The 19,789-nt window shown below is 43.0% G+C and overlaps 1 protein-coding gene across 1 annotated transcript in view; it reads right to left on the bottom strand.

Annotated features, from left to right (window-relative positions):
* Positions 1 to 294: 294 nt before the first annotated feature.
* The window catches only part of SETD2 (SET domain containing 2, histone lysine methyltransferase), a gene marked incomplete at its 3' end in the record, with an annotated part of 64,035 nt that continues 44,540 nt past the window's right edge, over positions 295 to 19,789 (bottom strand). Inside the window, 6 exon segments of the mRNA XM_056518730.1 lie at positions 295 to 437; positions 1,572 to 1,706; positions 4,726 to 5,413; positions 6,112 to 6,271; positions 13,874 to 13,919; positions 18,345 to 19,061. Of these exon segments, the coding sequence (XP_056374705.1) occupies positions 295 to 437; positions 1,572 to 1,706; positions 4,726 to 5,413; positions 6,112 to 6,271; positions 13,874 to 13,919; positions 18,345 to 19,061 (1,889 nt within the window).

Raw genomic sequence — 19,789 nt, 5'->3', positions numbered from 1 at the left:
CATGTTCAGCACTCAGGTCTCTCCGGTGCTCCCATAGAGAATGAATGGAGTGCATGCAGCACTCCTCGCAGAAAGCCCGCTCAGTAGGACCCCCTGCGATCAGACACTTAACCCTTATCCTGTGTAAAGGGGATAAGATGCTTTTCGTTGGATCACTCCTTTAAATAAACCTCCTCAGTGTACAGTCTAATATTTCTCACAGCTGAGGGTATGTTACAGTTTATCCTGGTCACTTTCCTTCATATATGTGTGTAACGCACATGAATTCAGGGGGCGCCGCCGCCCGTCACTCACCTGGTTATTACATGGTAATAATAGATTTTGCCCTCAGGGTCCCGGGCCGTCTTCCAGCTGGGGGGCAGGACGATGGTCTTAGGCTTGGGTGGAGAAGGAGGCGGCAGCTCCATGATGCTGTTGGGCGCCATTCCCATCTCAGGCTGTAAAATAAAAAAAGTAAAAAATAAAAAAGTGATGTGGGCAGTGGAAGTGGGTGGATTCATGTATGACCATAATGTGGGCAGAGGCATCGCCATAATGTGGGCAGAGGCATTACAATGTGGGCCTCGGCATAGCCATAATGTGGGCCTCGGCATAGCCATAATGTGGGCCTCGGCATAGCCATAATGTGGGCAGAGGCATAGCCATAATGTGGGCAGAGGCATAGCCATAATGTGGGCAGAGGCATCGCCATAATGTGGGCAGAGGCATTACCATAATGTGGGCAGAGGCATTACCATGTGGGCAGAGGCATTACAATGTGGGCCTCGGCATAGCCATAATGTGGGCCTCGGCATAGCCATAATGTGGGCCTCGGCATAGCCATAATGTGGGCAGAGGCATAGCCATAATGTGGGCAGAGGCATAGCCATAATGTGGGCAGAGGCATCGCCATAATGTGGGCAGAGGCATTACCATAATGTGGGCAGAGGCATTACCATGTGGGCAGAGGCATCGCCATAATGTGGGCAGAGGCATTACCATAATGTGGGCAGAGGCATTACCATAATGTGGGGAGAGGCATTACCATGTGGGCAGAGGCATCACCATAATGTGGGCAGAGGCATCACCATAATGTGGGCAGAGGCATCGCCATAATGTGGGCAGAGGCATCGCCATAATGTGGGCAGAGGCATTCCCATAATGTGGGCAGAGGCATCGCCATAATGTGGGCAGAGGCATCGCCATAATGTGGGCAGAGGCATCGCCATAATGTGGGCAGAGGCATTGCCATAATGTGGGCAGAGGCATTACCATAATGTGGGCAGAGGCATTACCATAATGTGGGGAGAGGCATTACCATGTGGGCAGAGGCATCGCCATAATGTGGGCAGAGGCATTACCATAATGTGGGCAGAGGCATTACCATAATGTGGGCAGAGGCATTACCATAATGTGGGGAGAGGCATTACCATGTGGGCAGAGGCATCACCATAATGTGGGCAGAGGCATTACCATAATGTGGGCAGAGGCATTACCATAATGTGGGCAGAGGCATTACCATAATGTGGGCAGAGGCATTACCATGTGGGCAGAGGCATTACCATGTGGCACGGCTTATGGTGACCACCTACCTGCTGCAAGGCTGGTGGCTGCCCAGGTGCCACAATGGCCGCCACAGGAGGGGCCTGCTGAACGACGACTCCTGGCGGGTGCGGTGCGTAGATCTGCTGACCTGGCATGTACTGCAATCCGGGCTGCGCGTAGCTCTGCAGACACAACATAGTTACACGACCATCACTATCGCCCCCTGGTGGTCACATGGCTCCTCATTCTACACTTTTCTATACAGTTCCATCCTCCACTGTCCGTCCTCACTGCGTTTCTGATGTTCTATGCCTGAACCAGGAGACTCAGGATGAACAATGCTACAGGAGGTGAATCCATGAACCTGCGTGTATTACAGGCCACAATGCACCATCTTTGGGGGGTCCATGGGAATTACACATATTAGTGCTAAGACCACCCGCAAGGGACCCGAATATTCCACAATTCATTGCTCGCACATTTGGCACTGGAATTTATTTTTTTTTTTTAATTAAATTAGAGCGAGCGGAATCTCATAAAAATATTAAGTAAACATTCCTGGCAATTTAATGCGAGGAGGGGCGTCACATTGTAACAAACCACAAGCTCGGGGGCCTTGGATTAATTAATGTTCATGGCGAGACCGCGAGCAGCCAGAACCTGGAGCAGATCAGCAAAGACCCCAATCTTACAGGAAGGGGGGTCGAAAATGTAATGTCAACGATCCCAACATTAAAGGCCATATATGTCTCAACACTGAGGGTTTGTTACAATTTTATCAGTCTGGATCAGTTGTCTCCAAGTTGTGGACCTCCAGATGTTGCAAAACTACAAGTCCCAGCATGCTCGGACAGCCAAAACTACAACTTCCAGCATGCCCGGACAGCCAAAACTACAACTTCCAGCATGCCCGGACAGCCAAAACTACAACTCGCAGCATGCCCGAACAGCCAAAACTACAACTCGCAGCATGCCCGGACAGCCAAAACTACAACTCGCAGCATGCCTGGACAGCCAAAACTACAACTCGCAGCATGCCCGGACAGCCAAAACTACAACTCGCAGCATGCCTGGACAGCCAAAACTACAACTCGCAGCATGCCTGGACAGCCAAAACTACAACTCGCAGCATGCCCGGACAGCCAAAACTACAACTCCCAGCATGCCTGGACAGCCAAAACTACAACTCGCAGCATGCCCGAACAGCCAAAACTACAACTCGCAGCATGCCCGGACAGCCAAAACTACAACTCGCAGCATGCCCGGACAGCCAAAACTACAACTCGCAGCATGCCCGGACAGCCAAAACTACAACTCCCAGCATGCCCGAACAGCCGCTGGCTGTTCGGGCATGCTGGGAGTTGTAGTTTTGCAACATCTGGAGGTCCACAGTTTAAGGGTTTGTTACAATTCTATCAGTCTAGATCAATTGTCTCCTAACTGTGGCCCTCCATATGTAGCAAAACTATAACTCCCAGCATGCCCGGACAGCCAGCGGCTGTTCGGGCATGCTGGGAGTTGTAGTTTTGGCTGTCCGGGCATGCTAGGAGAGATGTAATTTTAGCTGTCCGGCATCCTGGGAGTTGTAGTTTTGGCTGTCCGGGCATGCTAGGAGAGATGTAATTGTAGCTGTCCAGCATGCTGGGAGTTGTAGTTTTGGATGTCCGGGCTTGCTGGAAGTTGTAGTTCTGCAACATCTGGTGGTCCACAGTTTAGATATAACTGATCTAGACTATTATCTGTATGCTTAATACATCAGCAGTTTGTTATAATGTACCAGAGCAGATAAAATGTATCCAATGTAACCAGTCTAGACAATGCTCTGTAAGCTAAACAGCAGCACAACCCTCTCTTGTACCGATAGTTTGCTACAATGTTTCACTTCAGTAGATACACTGTATCAAACTAAATCATTGTAACAAACGGTCAGATAAAGAGATTCGTGCTGTACATATGTTCAGTTATAAGAGGAGTGTTTCACTGGGTGCAACTGAACCAAAACTCAGCTGTGAGAAAGTAACAACTACAATTGTATTTCAGGTAAAATGTTATCAGTCTGGGGTCCAGGATGTTTAGCTCACAGAGCATTGTCTAGACTGGATACAATTGTATCACTTCTCAGCTGAGAGCAGGACTAGCTATGTACAATGTATCAGTCTGGAGTCCAGGATGTTCAGCTCACAGAGCATTGTCTATAGACTGGATACAATTGTATCACTTCTCAGCTGAGAGCAGGACTAGCTATGTACAATGTATCAGTCTGGGGTCCAGGATGTTTAGCTCACAGAGCATTGTCTAGACTGGATACAATTGTATATACTTCTCAGCTGAGAGCAGGACTAGCTATGTACAATCTATCAGTCTTGGGTCCAGGATATTTAGCTCACAGAGCATTGTCTAGACTGGATACAATTGTATATACTTCTCAGCTGAGAGCAGGACTAGCTATGTACAATGTATCAGTCTGGGGTCCAGGATGTTTAGCTCACAGAGCATTGTCTATAGACTGGATACAATTGTATCACTTCTCAGCTGAGAGCAGGACTAGCTATGTACAATGTATCAGTCTGGAGTCCAGGATGTTTAGCTCACAGAGCATTGTCTAGACTGGATACGATTGTATCACTTCTCAGCTGAGAGCAGGACTAGCTATGTACCATGTATCAGTCTGGAGTCCAGGATGTTTAGCTCACAGAGCATTGTCTAGACTGGATACAATTGTATCACTTCTCAGCTGAGAGCAGGACGAGCTATATACAATGTATCAGTCCGGAGTCCAGGATGTTTAGCTCACAGAGGACTGCTGGATACAAATAGAGATGAGCAAACTTACAGTAAATTCGATTCGTCACGAACTTCTCGGCTCGGCAGTTGATGACTTATCCTGCGTAAATTAGTTCAGCTTTCAGGTGCTCCGGTGGGCTGGAAAAGGTGGATACAGTCCTAGGAAAGAGTCTCCTAGGACTGTATCCACCTTTTCCAGCCCACGGGAGCACCTGAAAGCTGAACTAATTTATGCAGGATAAGTCATCAACTGTCGAGCAGAGAAGTTCGTGACGAATCGAATTTACTGTAAGTTCGCTCATCTCTAGACACAAACCCTCAGCTCTGAGACATATTAGGTCAGAAGGTCCTTCTAGGTATACATTTATAAAACAAGTCAATATGGCATTATATATATATTTGGGCAGCAGCACTTACCTGCACCATGGATTGGGCCGTCGGCGGGTAGGGGGCTGGCACCCCGTACACTGCTGGGCAGGCCTGTCCTGGGTAGTAGACTGTAGGGGGCGCAGGGGCTGGAGGGTACTGAGGTTGTGCCTGATGCTGCGGCACCGCCACTGCTTGCTGGTTGGGGTCCCACACCCCATAGGTTTGAGTGGGAACAGTGCTGGGGGCTGGTACCGGCATCACAGTCACATTGGGGTCTGATGGAACCATCGGCTCCGGCTGGGCTACATACTGCTGCGTGGGGACGTCCATAGGGGCCGGGACATGCTGCACCACTGGGACCGGCTGAGGGGTGAGCATTGCCTGATTGACCACCATGCCCTGGGAGGGGTCATAGCTGTTGGGGGAGTTCACAGACTCCAGAGGAGGGGGAGTAGGCAACAGGACTTTACCGGCATTAGGGTTTGTGGGGTCAACGAAGGACTGGATGGGGTATCCTTGGGGGTACATTATGAAGGGTGGGGGAATCTGGGTACCATAGGGCATGGAGTCGTATGGGAGAGGGGAGGTGATGCAGATGTTCTGCATCTGCTGCTGCTGCTTCTGCGCCTCCCTCTGCGCCACCTCCTGCTCAAACAATTTCCTGCGCTCCTCCGTGGACAGCTTGTTCCGGTCCTGCAGACGGCCCTTCTTCTTAGAGGAGGCTGGAGTATCGTACCTGCGGGGACACCAGACACCTCACTGCAGCAGCTATACCACAGATCACCGCCCTCCTGCTGGCAGGTACAGAGGCAATGGCCGCTTGGTCACTGACAAATTACTAGATGAACATGCGCCTGCCTGAGCCCCCATTACATGACCTACAGTCCTTTAGGTCTCTTTCACACTACGCAAATTCAGCCGACTACATTCCGCTTGCAGCAGTTTCATTGTTTTCAATAGGATTCTGCTGCTCTGTTCAAATTGGGGAATTGTATGTTATTCTTTGAGCTGAATTGCACCAGGACTGCACTGCGGTCTATGGAGACTGTAATGTGCGTGCGTCCTACCGCCAAAGCATGCGGTGGTGCCTGCTGCTAAAGGACATTCAGCCAGCGGAATTCTAATGGTTGAAAGTCTGTAGTGTGGACCGGCCTTAAAGGGGTACTCTAAGGAACACGACTTATCCCCTATTCACAGGATAGGGGATAGGTGTCTGATCGCAGGCGGTACGACCACTGGGACCCCCCGCGACCCCTATATGAGGCTCGGCTCTAACTGCTCAACATTCTATTCTCCTGAGTGCTCCAGCCGCAGCTTTGGAGACTAGCAGGAGAGATGGCCTGCTCAGCCAATCACCGGCTGAGATTGATATGAGTTGTATTCCCTGGAGTACCCCTTTAAGTAGCACACAGTGCCCAGGGCAGTGCCACCTACCTGTCCTCTCCCCTCTTTGCACTGCGCTCATAGAAGGATGGTGGAGATGGGGATTTCTTGCGCTTCTTCTGGCTCTGTCGCTCTGAGTCCCTCTCCCTGCCTGGAGTCTTGGTGGTCGGGGTTTGGTAACCTCCACCTGCGGAGTCCCTCCAGCGGTCATCTGTGGAGACAAAAAAGACAGGGAAATATAAGTAAGGATACAGGGGGCGAAGAGGATGTGCACACCATGACAGCACAAGGTTAGTATAAAAGGATGTGCACAGTGTGACGGCACATGAGGTCAGTAATAAGGATGTACACAGTGATGGTATATAAGGACAGTAATAAGGATGTACACAGTGATGTATACAAGGTCAGTAATAAGGATGTACACAGTGATGTACACAAGGTCAGTAATAAGGATGTACACAGTGATGTACATGAGGTCAGTAATAAGGATGTATACAGTGATGGTATATAAGGACAGTAATAAGGATGTACACAGTGATGTATACAAGGTCAGTAATAAGGATGTACACAGTGATGTACATGAGGTCAGTAATAAGGATGTATACAGTGATGGTATATAAGGACAGTAATAAGGATGTACACAGTGATGTATACAAGGTCAGTAATAAGGATGTACACAGTGATGTACATCAGGTCAGTAATAAGGATGTACACAGTGATGTACATGAGGTCAGTAATAAGGATGTATACAGTGATGGTATATAAGGACAGTAATAAGGATGTATACAGTGATGTACACGAGGTCAGTAATAAGGATGTACACAGTGATGTACACAAGGTAAGTAATAAGGATGTACACAGTGATGTACACAAGGACAGTAATAAGGATGTACACAGTGATGTACACAAGGTCAGTAATAAGGATGTACACAGTGATGTACATGAGGTCAGTAATAAGGATGTACACAGTGATGTACATGAGGTCAGTAATAAGGATGTTTACAGTGATGGTATATAAGGACAGTAATAAGGATGTATACAGTGATGTACACGAGGTCAGTAATAAGGATGTACAGTGATGTACACAAGGTCAGTAATAAGGATGTACACAGTGATGTACACGAGGTCAGTAATAAGGATGTGCACAGTGATGTACACAAGGTCAGTAATAAGGATGTACACAATGATGTATACAAGGTCAGTAATAAGGATGTACACAGTGATGTAAACAAGGTCAGTAATAAGGATGTACACAGTGATGTGCACAAGGTCAGTAATAAGGATGTACACAGTGATGTACACGAGGTCAGCAATAAGAATGTACACAGTGATGTGCACAAGGTCAGTAATAAGGATGTATACAGTGATGTACACGAGGTCAGTAATAAGGATGTACACAGTGATGTACACAAGGACAGTAATAAGGATGTACACAGTGATGTAAACAAGGTCAGTAATAAGGATGTACACAGTGATGTGCACAAGGTCAGTAATAAGGATGTACACAGTGATGTACACGAGGTCAGCAATAAGAATGTACACAGTGATGTGCACAAGGTCAGTAATAAGGATGTATACAGTGATGTACACGAGGTCAGTAATAAGGATGTACAGTGATGTACACAAGGACAGTAATAAGGATGTACACAGTGATGTACACAAGGTCAGTAATAAGGATGTACACAGTGATGTACATGAGGTCAGTAATAAGGATGTACACAGTGATGTACATGAGGTCAGTAATAAGGATGTTTACAGTGATGGTATATAAGGTCAGTAATAAGGATGTACACAGTGATGGTATACAAGGTCAGTAATAAGGATGTATACAGTGATGGTATACAAGGTCAGTAATAAGGATGTATACAGTGATGTACACGAGGTCAGTAATAAGGATGTATACAGTGATGTACACAAGGTCAGTAATAAGGATGTATACAGTGATGTACACAAGGTCAGTAATAAGGATGTACACAGTGATGGTATACAAGGTCAGTAATAAGGATGTATACAGTGATGTACACAAGGTCAGTAATAAGGATGTATACAGTGATGTGCACAAGGTCAGTAATAAGGATGTATACAGTGATGTACATGAGGTCAGTAATAAGGATGTATACAGTGATGTACACAAGGTCAGTAATAAGGATGTATACAGTGATGTACACAAGGTCAGTAATAAGGATGTACACAGTGATGTACACGAGGTCAGTAATAAGGATGTATACAGTGATGTACACGAGGTCAGTAATAAGGATGTATACAGTGATGTACACGAGGTCAGTAATAAGGATGTATACAGTGATGTACACAAGGTCAGTAATAAGGATGTATACAGTGATGTACACAAGGTCAGTAATAAGGATGTATACAGTGATGTACACAAGGTCAGTAATAAGGATGTATACAGTGATGTATACAAGGTCAGTAATAAGGATGTACACAGTGATGTACACAAGGTCAGTAATAAGGATGTACACAGTGATGTACACAAGGTCAGTAATAAGGATGTACACAGTGATGTACACAAGGTCAGTAATAAGGATGTATACAGTGATGTACATGAGGTCAGTAATAAGGATGTACACAGTGATGTACATGAGGTCAGTAATAAGGATGTATACAGTGATGTACACAAGGTCAGTAATAAGGATGTACACAGTGATGGTATACAAGGACAGTAATAAGGATGTATACAGTGATGTACACAAGGTCAGTAATAAGGATGTACACAGTGATGTACATGAGGTCAGTAATAAGGATGTACACAGTGTGACGGCACATGAGGTCAGTAATAAGGATGTATACAGTGATGTACATGAGGTCAGTAATAAGGATGTACACAGTGATGTACACAAGGTCAGTAATAAGGATGTACACAGTGATGTACATGAGGTCAGTAATAAGGATGTACACAGTGATGTACACAAGGTCAGTAATAAGGATGTATACAGTGATGTACACGAGGTCAGTAATAAGGATGTACACAGTGATGTATACAAGGTCAGTAATAAGGATGTACACAGTGATGGTATACAAGGTCAGTAATAAGGATGTATACAGTGATGTACACAAGGTCAGTAATAAGGATGTACACAGTGATGTACACAAGGTCAGTAATAAGGATGTACACAGTGATGTACACGAGGTCAGTAATAAGGATGTACACAGTGATGTATACAAGGTCAGTAATAAGGATGTACACAGTGATGTACACGAGGTCAGTAATAAGGATGTGCACAGTGATGTACACGAGGTCAGTAATAAGGATGTGCACAGTGATGGTATACAAGGTCAGTAATAAGGATGTATACAGTGATGTACACGAGGTCAGTAATAAGGATGTATACAGTGATGTACACAAGGTCAGTAATAAGGATGTATACAGTGATGTACACAAGGTCAGTAATAAGGATGTACACAGTGATGGTATACAAGGTCAGTAATAAGGATGTATACAGTGATGTACATGAGGTCAGTAATAAGGATGTACACAGTGATGTACACGAGGTCAGTAATAAGGATGTATACAGTGATGTACACAAGGTCAGTAATAAGGATGTATACAGTGATGTACACAAGGTCAGTAATAAGGATGTATACAGTGATGTGCACAAGGTCAGTAATAAGGATGTATACAGTGATGTACATGAGGTCAGTAATAAGGATGTATACAGTGATGTACACAAGGTCAGTAATAAGGATGTATACAGTGATGTACACAAGGTCAGTAATAAGGATGTACACAGTGATGTACATGAGGTCAGTAATAAGGATGTATACAGTGATGTACACGAGGTCAGTAATAAGGATGTATACAGTGATGTACACGAGGTCAGTAATAAGGATGTACACAGTGATGTACACAAGGTCAGTAATAAGGATGTATACAGTGATGTACACAAGGTCAGTAATAAGGATGTATACAGTGATGTATACAAGGTCAGTAATAAGGATGTACACAGTGATGTACACAAGGTCAGTAATAAGGATGTACACAGTGATGTACACAAGGTCAGTAATAAGGATGTACACAGTGATGTACACAAGGTCAGTAATAAGGATGTATACAGTGATGTACATGAGGTCAGTAATAAGGATGTACACAGTGATGTACATGAGGTCAGTAATAAGGATGTATACAGTGATGTACACAAGGTCAGTAATAAGGATGTACACAGTGATGGTATACAAGGACAGTAATAAGGATGTATACAGTGATGTACACAAGGTCAGTAATAAGGATGTACACAGTGATGTACATGAGGTCAGTAATAAGGATGTACACAGTGTGACGGCACATGAGGTCAGTAATAAGGATGTATACAGTGATGTACATGAGGTCAGTAATAAGGATGTACACAGTGATGTACACAAGGTCAGTAATAAGGATGTACACAGTGATGTACATGAGGTCAGTAATAAGGATGTACACAGTGATGTACACAAGGTCAGTAATAAGGATGTATACAGTGATGTACACGAGGTCAGTAATAAGGATGTACACAGTGATGTATACAAGGTCAGTAATAAGGATGTACACAGTGATGGTATACAAGGTCAGTAATAAGGATGTATACAGTGATGTACACAAGGTCAGTAATAAGGATGTACACAGTGATGTACACAAGGTCAGTAATAAGGATGTACACAGTGATGTACACGAGGTCAGTAATAAGGATGTACACAGTGATGTATACAAGGTCAGTAATAAGGATGTACACAGTGATGTACACGAGGTCAGTAATAAGGATGTGCACAGTGATGTACACGAGGTCAGTAATAAGGATGTGCACAGTGATGTACATGAGGTCAGTAATAAGGATGTACACAGTGATGTACACAAGGTCAGTAATAAGGATGTACACAGTGATGTACACAAGGTCAGTAATAAGGATGTACACAGTGATGTACACAAGGTCAGTAATAAGGATGTACACAGTGATGTACACGAGGTCAGTAATAAGAATGTACACAGTGATGTGCACAAGGTCAGTAATAAGGATGTATAGTGATGTACATGAGGTCAGTAATAAGGATGTATACAGTGATGTACATGAGGTCAGTAATAAGGATGTATACAGTGATGTACACGAGGTCAGTAATAAGGATGTACACAGTGATGTACACAAGGTCAGTATAAGGATGTACACAGTGATGTACACGAGGTAAGTAATAAGGATGTATACAGTGATGTATACAAGGTCAGTAATAAGGATGTACACAAGGTCAGTAATAAGGATGTACACAGTGATGTACACGAGGTCAGTAATAAGGATGTACACAGTGATGTACACGAGGTCAGTAATAAGGATGTACACAAGGTCAGTAATAAGGATGTATACAGTGATGTACACGAGGTAAGTAATAAGGATGTACACAGTGATGTATACAAGGTCAGTAATAAGGATGTATACAGTGATGTACACAAGGTCAGTAATAAGGATGTATACAGTGATGTACACGAGGTCAGTAATAAGGATGTACACAGTGATGTACACAAGGTCAGTAATAAGGATGTACACAGTGATGTACACAAGGTCAGTAATAAGGATGTACACAGTGATGTACACGAGGTCAGTAATAAGAATGTACACAGTGATGTACATGAGGTCAGTAATAAGGATGTATACAGTGATGGTATATAAGGACAGTAATAAGGATGTACACAGTGATGTACACAAGGTCAGTAATAAGGATGTACACAGTGATGTACACGAGGTCAGTAATAAGGATGTACACAGTGATGTACACAAGGTCAGTAATAAGGATGTACACAGTGATGTACACAAGGTCAGTAATAAGGATGTATACAGTGATGTACACGAGGTAAGTAATAAGAATGTACACAGTGATGTACACAAGGTCAGTAATAAGGATGTACACAGTGATGTACACAAGGTCAGTATAAGGATGTACACAGTGATGTACACGAGGTCAGTAATAAGGATGTACACAGTGATGTATACAAGGTCAGTATAAGGATGTACACAGTGATGTACACGAGGTCAGCAATAAGAATGTACACAGTGATGTACACGAGGTAAGTAATAAGGATGTACACAGTGATGTACACAAGGTCAGTAATAAGGATGTACACAGTGATGTACACAAGGTCAGTAATAAGGATGTACACAGTGATGTACACGAGGTCAGTAATAAGAATGTACACAGTGATGTATACAAGGTCAGTATAAGGATGTACACAGTGATGTACACAAGGTCAGTAATAAGGATGTACACAGTGATGTACATGAGGTCAGTAATAAGGATGTACACAGTGATGTACATGAGGTCAGTAATAAGGATGTACACAGTGATGTACACGAGGTCAGCAATAAGAATGTACACAGTGATGTACACAAGGACAGTAATAAGGATGTACACAGTGATATACACAAGGTCAGTATAAGGATGTATACAGTGATGTACACGAGGTAAGTAATAAGGATGTACACAGTGATGTACACAAGGTCAGTAATAAGGATGTATACAGTGATGTACACGAGGTCAGTATAAGGATGTACACAGTGATGTACACAAGGTCAATAATAAGGATGTACACAGTGATGTACACAAGGTCAGTATAAGGATGTACACAGTGATGTACACGAGGTAAGTAATAAGGATGTACACAGTGATGTACACAAGGTCAGTAATAAGGATGTATACAGTGATGTACACAAGGTCAGTATAAGGATGTACACAGTGATGTGCACAAGGTCAGTAATAAGGATGTACACAGTGATGTGCACAAGGACAGTAATAAGGATGTACACAGTGATGTGCACAAGGACAGTAATAAGGATGTACACAGTGATGTACACAAGGTCAGTAATAAGGATGTACACAGTGATGTGCACAAGGACAGTAATAAGGATGTACACAGTGATGTACACAAGGTCAGTATAAGGATGTATACAGTGATGTACACAAGGTCAGTAATAAGGATGTACACAGTGATGTACACAAGGTCAGTAATAAGGATGTATACAGTGATGTACACGAGGTCAGTAATAAGGATGTACACAGTGATATACACAAGGTCAGTATAAGGATGTATACAGTGATGTACACAAGGTCAGTAATAAGGATGTACACAGTGATGTACACAAGGTCAGTAATAAGGATGTATACAGTGATGTACACAAGGTCAGTAATAAGGATGTACACAGTGATGTACATGAGGTCAGTAATAAGGATGTACACAGTGATGTACACAAGGTCAGTAATAAGGATGTACACAGTGATGTACACAAGGTCAGTAATAAGGATGTACACAGTGATGTACACAAGGTCAGTAATAAGGATGTACACAGTGATGTATACAAGGTCAGTAATAAGGATGTACACAGTGATGTACACAAGGTCAGTAATAAGGATGTACACAGTGATGTATACAAGGTCAGTAATAAGGATGTACACAGTGATGTACACGAGGTAAGTAATAAGGATGTACACAGTGATGTACATGAGGTCAGTATAAGGATGTGCACACAGATCTATCTACAAAAGGTCATTGCCGTGAATCCCAATAATCACATTCAGTCCTGCAAAATCTGTACATGACTGCCCTCTGTTGGCGAAGGTATAGCAGTGCAGACAGGCAGATCAGCTTTCCTCTCAGCAATGGGTTCATCCTCACATAAGTAGTGACCCCTATGAGCTCCACTGCTGTCACCCACTGAAACCAGTCACCTAAATCCACACCAGAGACCCAGATGAAGGTGGTTGCAGTGGGGGGGATGGTAATGGCGGTGATGGTCATGTGATGGGTGATTATGATAGAGAAGGGTGAAGACAAATCACTTACTGTGCTCCTTCTCCACTGGCGTTTTCTTAGGGATACGATAAACTTCCTGCAAAGAACAGAGAGACCAGTCAGGTTACAATGTATATAGAGGACATAACTGGAGCCATATTGTATGAGCGACCAGAGGCGTCATGTGGTCACCAATCCTTACAGTGGACAGACATGATCTCCCACACTGCTGAACCCCAAAGTGGGTAAACATGTAAATGTAATGAAGTTATATCAGTGCTGGAGCGTTATATGAGGAGCGGCTGATATAACCTCTATATATTACATCATATGTGATATCAGCCGCTCCTCTTATAACGCTCCAGTACTGATATAACCTCTATATATTACATCATATGTGACTGATATCAGCCGCTCCTCTTATAACGCTCCAGTACTGATATAACCTCTATATATTACATCATATGTGATGATATCAGCCGCTCCTCTTATAACGCTCCAGTACTGATATAACCTCTATATATTACATCATATGTGATATCAGCCGCTCCTCTTATAATGCTCCAGTACTGATATAATCTCTATATATTACATCTTATGTGATGATATCAGTACTGGAGCGTTATAAGAGGAGCAGCTGATATCACATATGATGTAATATATAGAGGTTATATCAGTACTGGAGCGTTATAAGAGGAGCGGCTGATATCATCACATATAATGTAATATATAGAGATTATATCAGTACTGGAGCGTTATAAGAGGAGCGGCTGATATCACATATGATGTAATATATAGAGGTTATATCAGTACTGGAGCGTTATAAGAGGAGCAGCTGATATCATCACATATGATGTAATATATAGAGATTATATCAGTACTGGAGCGTTATAAGGGGAGCGGCTGATATCATCACATATGATGTAATATATAGAGGTTATATCAGTACTGGAGCGTTAGAGGAGCGGCTGATATCAGTCACATATGATGTAATATATAGAGGTTATATCAGTACTGGAGCGTTATAAGGGGAGCGGCTGATATCACATATGATGTAATATATAGAGATTATATCAGTACTGGAGCGTTATAAGAGGAGCGGCTGATATCACATATGATGTAATATATAGAGGTTATATCAGTACTGGAGCGTTATAAGAGGAGCGGCTGATATCACATATGATGTAATATATAGAGGTTATATCAGTACTGGAGCGTCATAAGAGGAGCGGCTGATATCATCACATATGATGTAATATATAGAGATTATATCAGTACTGGAGCGTTATAAGAGGAGCGGCTGATATCAGTCACATATGATGTAATATATAGAGGTTATATCAGTACTGGAGCGTTATAAGAGGAGCGGCTGATATCAGTCACATATGATGTAATATATAGAGATTATATCAGTACTGGAGCGTTATAAGAGGAGCGGCTGATATCAGTCACATATGATGTAATATATAGAGATTATATCAGTACTGGAGCGTTATAAGAGGAGCGGCTGATATCAGTCACATATGATGTAATATATAGAGATTATATCAGTACTGGAGCGTTATAAGAGGAGCGGCTGATATCAGTCACATATGATGTAATATATAGAGGTTATATCAGTACTGGAGCGTTATAAGAGGAGCGGCTGATATCAGTCACATATGATGTAATATATAGAGATTATATCAGTACTGGAGCGTTATAAGAGGAGCGGCTGATATCAGTCACATATGATGTAATATATAGAGGTTATATCAGTACTGGAGCGTTATAAGAGGAGCGGCTGATATCACATATGATGTAATATATAGAGGTTATATCAGTACTGGAGCGTTATAAGAGGAGCGGCTGATATCAGTCACATATGATGTAATATATAGAGATTATATCAGTACTGGAGCGTTATAAGAGGAGCGGCTGATATCACATATGATGTAATATATAGAGGTTATATCAGTACTGGAGCGTTATAAGAGGAGCGGCTGATATCACATATGATGTAATATATAGAGGTTATATGCGTACTGGAGCGTTATAAGAGGAGCGGCTGATATCAGTCACATATGATGTAATATATAGAGATTATATCAGTACTGGAGCGTTATAAGAGGAGCGGCTGATATCATCACATATGATGTAATATATAGAGATTATATCAGTACTGGAGCGTTATAAGGGGAGCGGCTGATATCATCACATATGATGTAATATATAGAGGTTATATCAGTACTGGAGAGTTAGAGGAGCGGCTGATATCAGTCACATATGATGTAATATATAGAGGTTATATGCGTACTGGAGCGTTATAAGAGGAGCGGCTGATATCACATATGATGTAATATATAGAGATTATATCAGTACTGGAGCGTTATAAGGGGAGCGGCTGATATCACATATGATGTAATATATAGAGATTATATCAGTACTGGAGCGTTATAAGAGGAGCGGCTGATATCACATATGATGTAATATATAGAGGTTATATCAGTACTGGAGCGTTATAAGAGGAGCGGCTGATATCATCACATATGATGTAATATATAGAGGTTATATCAGTACTGGAGCGTTATAAGAGGAGCGGCTGATATCATCACATATGATGTAATATATAGAGATTATATCAGTACTGGAGCGTTATAAGAGGAGCGGCTGATATCATCACATATGATGTAATATATAGAGATTATATCAGTACTGGAGCGTTATAAGAGGAGCGGCTGATATCATCACATATGATGTAATATATAGAGATTATATCAGTACTGGAGCGTTATAAGAGGATGATATCATCACATATGATGTAATATATAGAGGTTATATCAGTACTGGAGCGTTATAAGAGGATGATATCATCACATATGATGTAATATATAGAGGTTATATCAGTACTGGAGCGTTATAAGAGGAGCGGCTGATATCACATATGATGTAATATATAGAGGTTATATCAGTACTGGAGCGTTATAAGAGGAGCGGCTGATATCATCACATATGATGTAATATATAGAGGTTATATCAGTACTGGAGCGTTATAAGAGGATGATATCATCACATATGATGTAATATATAGAGGTTATATCAGTACTGGAGCGTTATAAGAGGATGATATCATCACATATGATGTAATATATAGAGGTTATATCAGTACTGGAGCGTTATAAGAGGATGATATCATCACATATGATGTAATATATAGAGGTTATATCAGTACTGGAGCGTTATAAGAGGAGCGGCTGATATCACATATGATGTAATATATAGAGGTTATATCAGTACTGGAGCGTTATAAGAGGAGCGGCTGATATCATCACATATGATGTAATATATAGAGGTTATATGCGTACTGGAGCGTTATAAGAGGAGCGGCTGATATCATCACATATGATGTAATATATAGAGGTTATATCAGTACTGGAGCGTTATAAGAGGAGCGGCTGATATCATCACATATGATGTAATATATAGAGGTTATATCAGTACTGGAGCGTTATAAGAGGAGCGGCTGATATCATCACATATGATGTAATATATAGAGGTTATATGCGTACTGGAGCGTTATAAGAGGAGCGGCTGATATCACATATGATGTAATATATAGAGGTTATATCAGTACTGGAGCGTTATAAGAGGAGCGGCTGATATCATCACATATGATGTAATATATAGAGGTTATATCAGTACTGGAGCGTTATAAGAGGAGCGGCTGATATCATCACATATGATGTAATATATAGAGGTTATATGCGTACTGGAGCGTTATAAGAGGAGCGGCTGATATCATCACATATGATGTAATATATAGAGGTTATATCAGTACTGGAGCGTTATAAGAGGAGCGGCTGATATCACATATGATGTAATATATAGAGGTTATATCAGTACTGGAGCGTTATAAGAGGAGCGGCTGATATCATCACATATGATGTAATATATAGAGGTTATATCAGTACTGGAGCGTTATAAGAGGAGCGGCTGATATCACATATGATGTAATATATAGAGGTTATATCAGTACTGGAGCGTTATAAGAGGAGCGGCTGATATCACATATGATGTAATATATAGAGGTTATATAAGTACTGGAGCGTTATAAGAGGAGCGGCTGATATCACATATGATGTAATATATAGAGATTATATCAGTACTGGAGCGTTATAAGAGGAGCGGCTGATATCATCACATATGATGTAATATATAGAGGTTATATCAGTACTGGAGCGTTATAAGAGGAGCGGCTGATATCATCACATATGATGTAATATATAGAGGTTATATCAGTACTGGAGCGTTATAAGAGGAGCGGCTGATATCACATATGATGTAATATATAGAGGTTATATCAGTACTGGAGCGTTATAAGAGGAGCGGCTGATATCATCACATATGATGTAATATATAGAGGTTATATCAGTACTGGAGCGTTATAAGAGGAGCGCCCCACTTTGCCATAAGGATGCGACAGTCACACGATACAACGTACACAAGGAGAGATGTTATCCCTCGGCTTCAGGGATTCTCTTACCTTCAGATCTTTCCATCCGTCCAGCAGCTTGTTGGCGAGTTCACTCATATCCAGCATCTTGTCTGTCTGTTCCTGGCTCCGCTCACTCTCCACATCGGATACCCCTTCCTCCTCGTCCTGGGACGGGGTCTCCACCGCAGGGGTCTCATCTACCTTCACACCAGTGGCCTCCTTGGTCTCAGTCTCTGAAGCCTCTAATCCGGCGGCTGGCTCTTTGCTGCCATCAGGTGATTGTTCGTCCTCTGTTTTGATGGATGGGTGCGGCGGCTCCTCTGATGGTGGCGGTGGTGGTGGTGGCGGCACCTCTTCTGCTTTCACCTCTTCTTTAGGTTGTTGGCTTTCCTTTAGGTCATCAGTGGTCTGTGTCATCTCTGGTTTTACTGGAGTTTCCTTCACCTCGACCTCGCTGGTGGCGTCGGACACGGCGCTGTCCATGCTGTTCTCGCTGATTATCTTCAGTCTGCGCAGCACCAGCTTCTTGGGAGTGTCACCTTCCATCATCTCCACGCTCAGCTTGGCTGCAGGGTCGGGTGTGTTGGACGGAGTATTGAGCGGGGTGTGGGCTCGGGATGTGTTCTCGCTGGAGTAGCCGTCACCTTCGCTCAGCTGTGGGATGGCCATCTTTGTCTGGGCCCATCGCTGGATGATGGGAAGGATCTTGCTCTCTTCGAGCATGTTCTTATTCGGGATTGGAAGTAATTCCAGGGTCTTTATGATCTAATGATAAGAAGAACACAATGAAACATTGCCTGCACCTCAAGCCTGGGGGGTCTGACACCTGAAAGTCTAGTGTGAGCATGGTAGACTCTTTAAAAGGGAACTCCGGTACATAGGGAATACGTGTCACAGGGGGTCCTACTGCTGGGATCCCCTGCAATCTCCTGCTTGGCACTCTGGCTCTTGTCATGCACGGCCCCGCCATGTATCTCTATGAGAGAGGTGGATATACAGCACTCATGAATCTTCGGCTTTCTCATAGAGATACATGGAGGGGGAGTGTTGACCACCACTTTGTGGTCAGTAATCCGTGCATGAAGTGGAGGGCACTCAGTGCATGAGAAGAGCCGCAGGAGATTCCCAGGGATCTTTTTATACCTAGGCCGGTAGCCATGACAAGGAGGCATCCTCTACATCTAGAGGAAAGAAGGTTTCACCATCATGAAGACAGAGATTCTTTACTGTAAGATCAGTGAGACTATGGAACTCTCTCCACATGATGTAGTGATGTCTGACTTAAACAAGTTCAAAGGGGTCTGGACATATTGGCAATTGCTATCAGTTTCGTGTGTGTGTGTGTGGGGGGGGGGGGGGGGGGGTTGCCATCCTTTGGATCAACACAGTAGGGTTTTGGGTTGAACTCGATGGACTTGTCTTTTTTAAACCTTAAAAACTACACTGCTCAAAAAAATTAAGTGAACACAGCGATAACACATCCTAGATCTGAA

This window comes from Hyla sarda, chromosome 5 (assembly GCF_029499605.1).
Source record: "Hyla sarda isolate aHylSar1 chromosome 5, aHylSar1.hap1, whole genome shotgun sequence".
Lineage (NCBI taxonomy): Eukaryota > Metazoa > Chordata > Amphibia > Anura > Hylidae > Hyla > Hyla sarda.
This window is presented reverse-complemented; position numbering and strand designations above follow the sequence as displayed.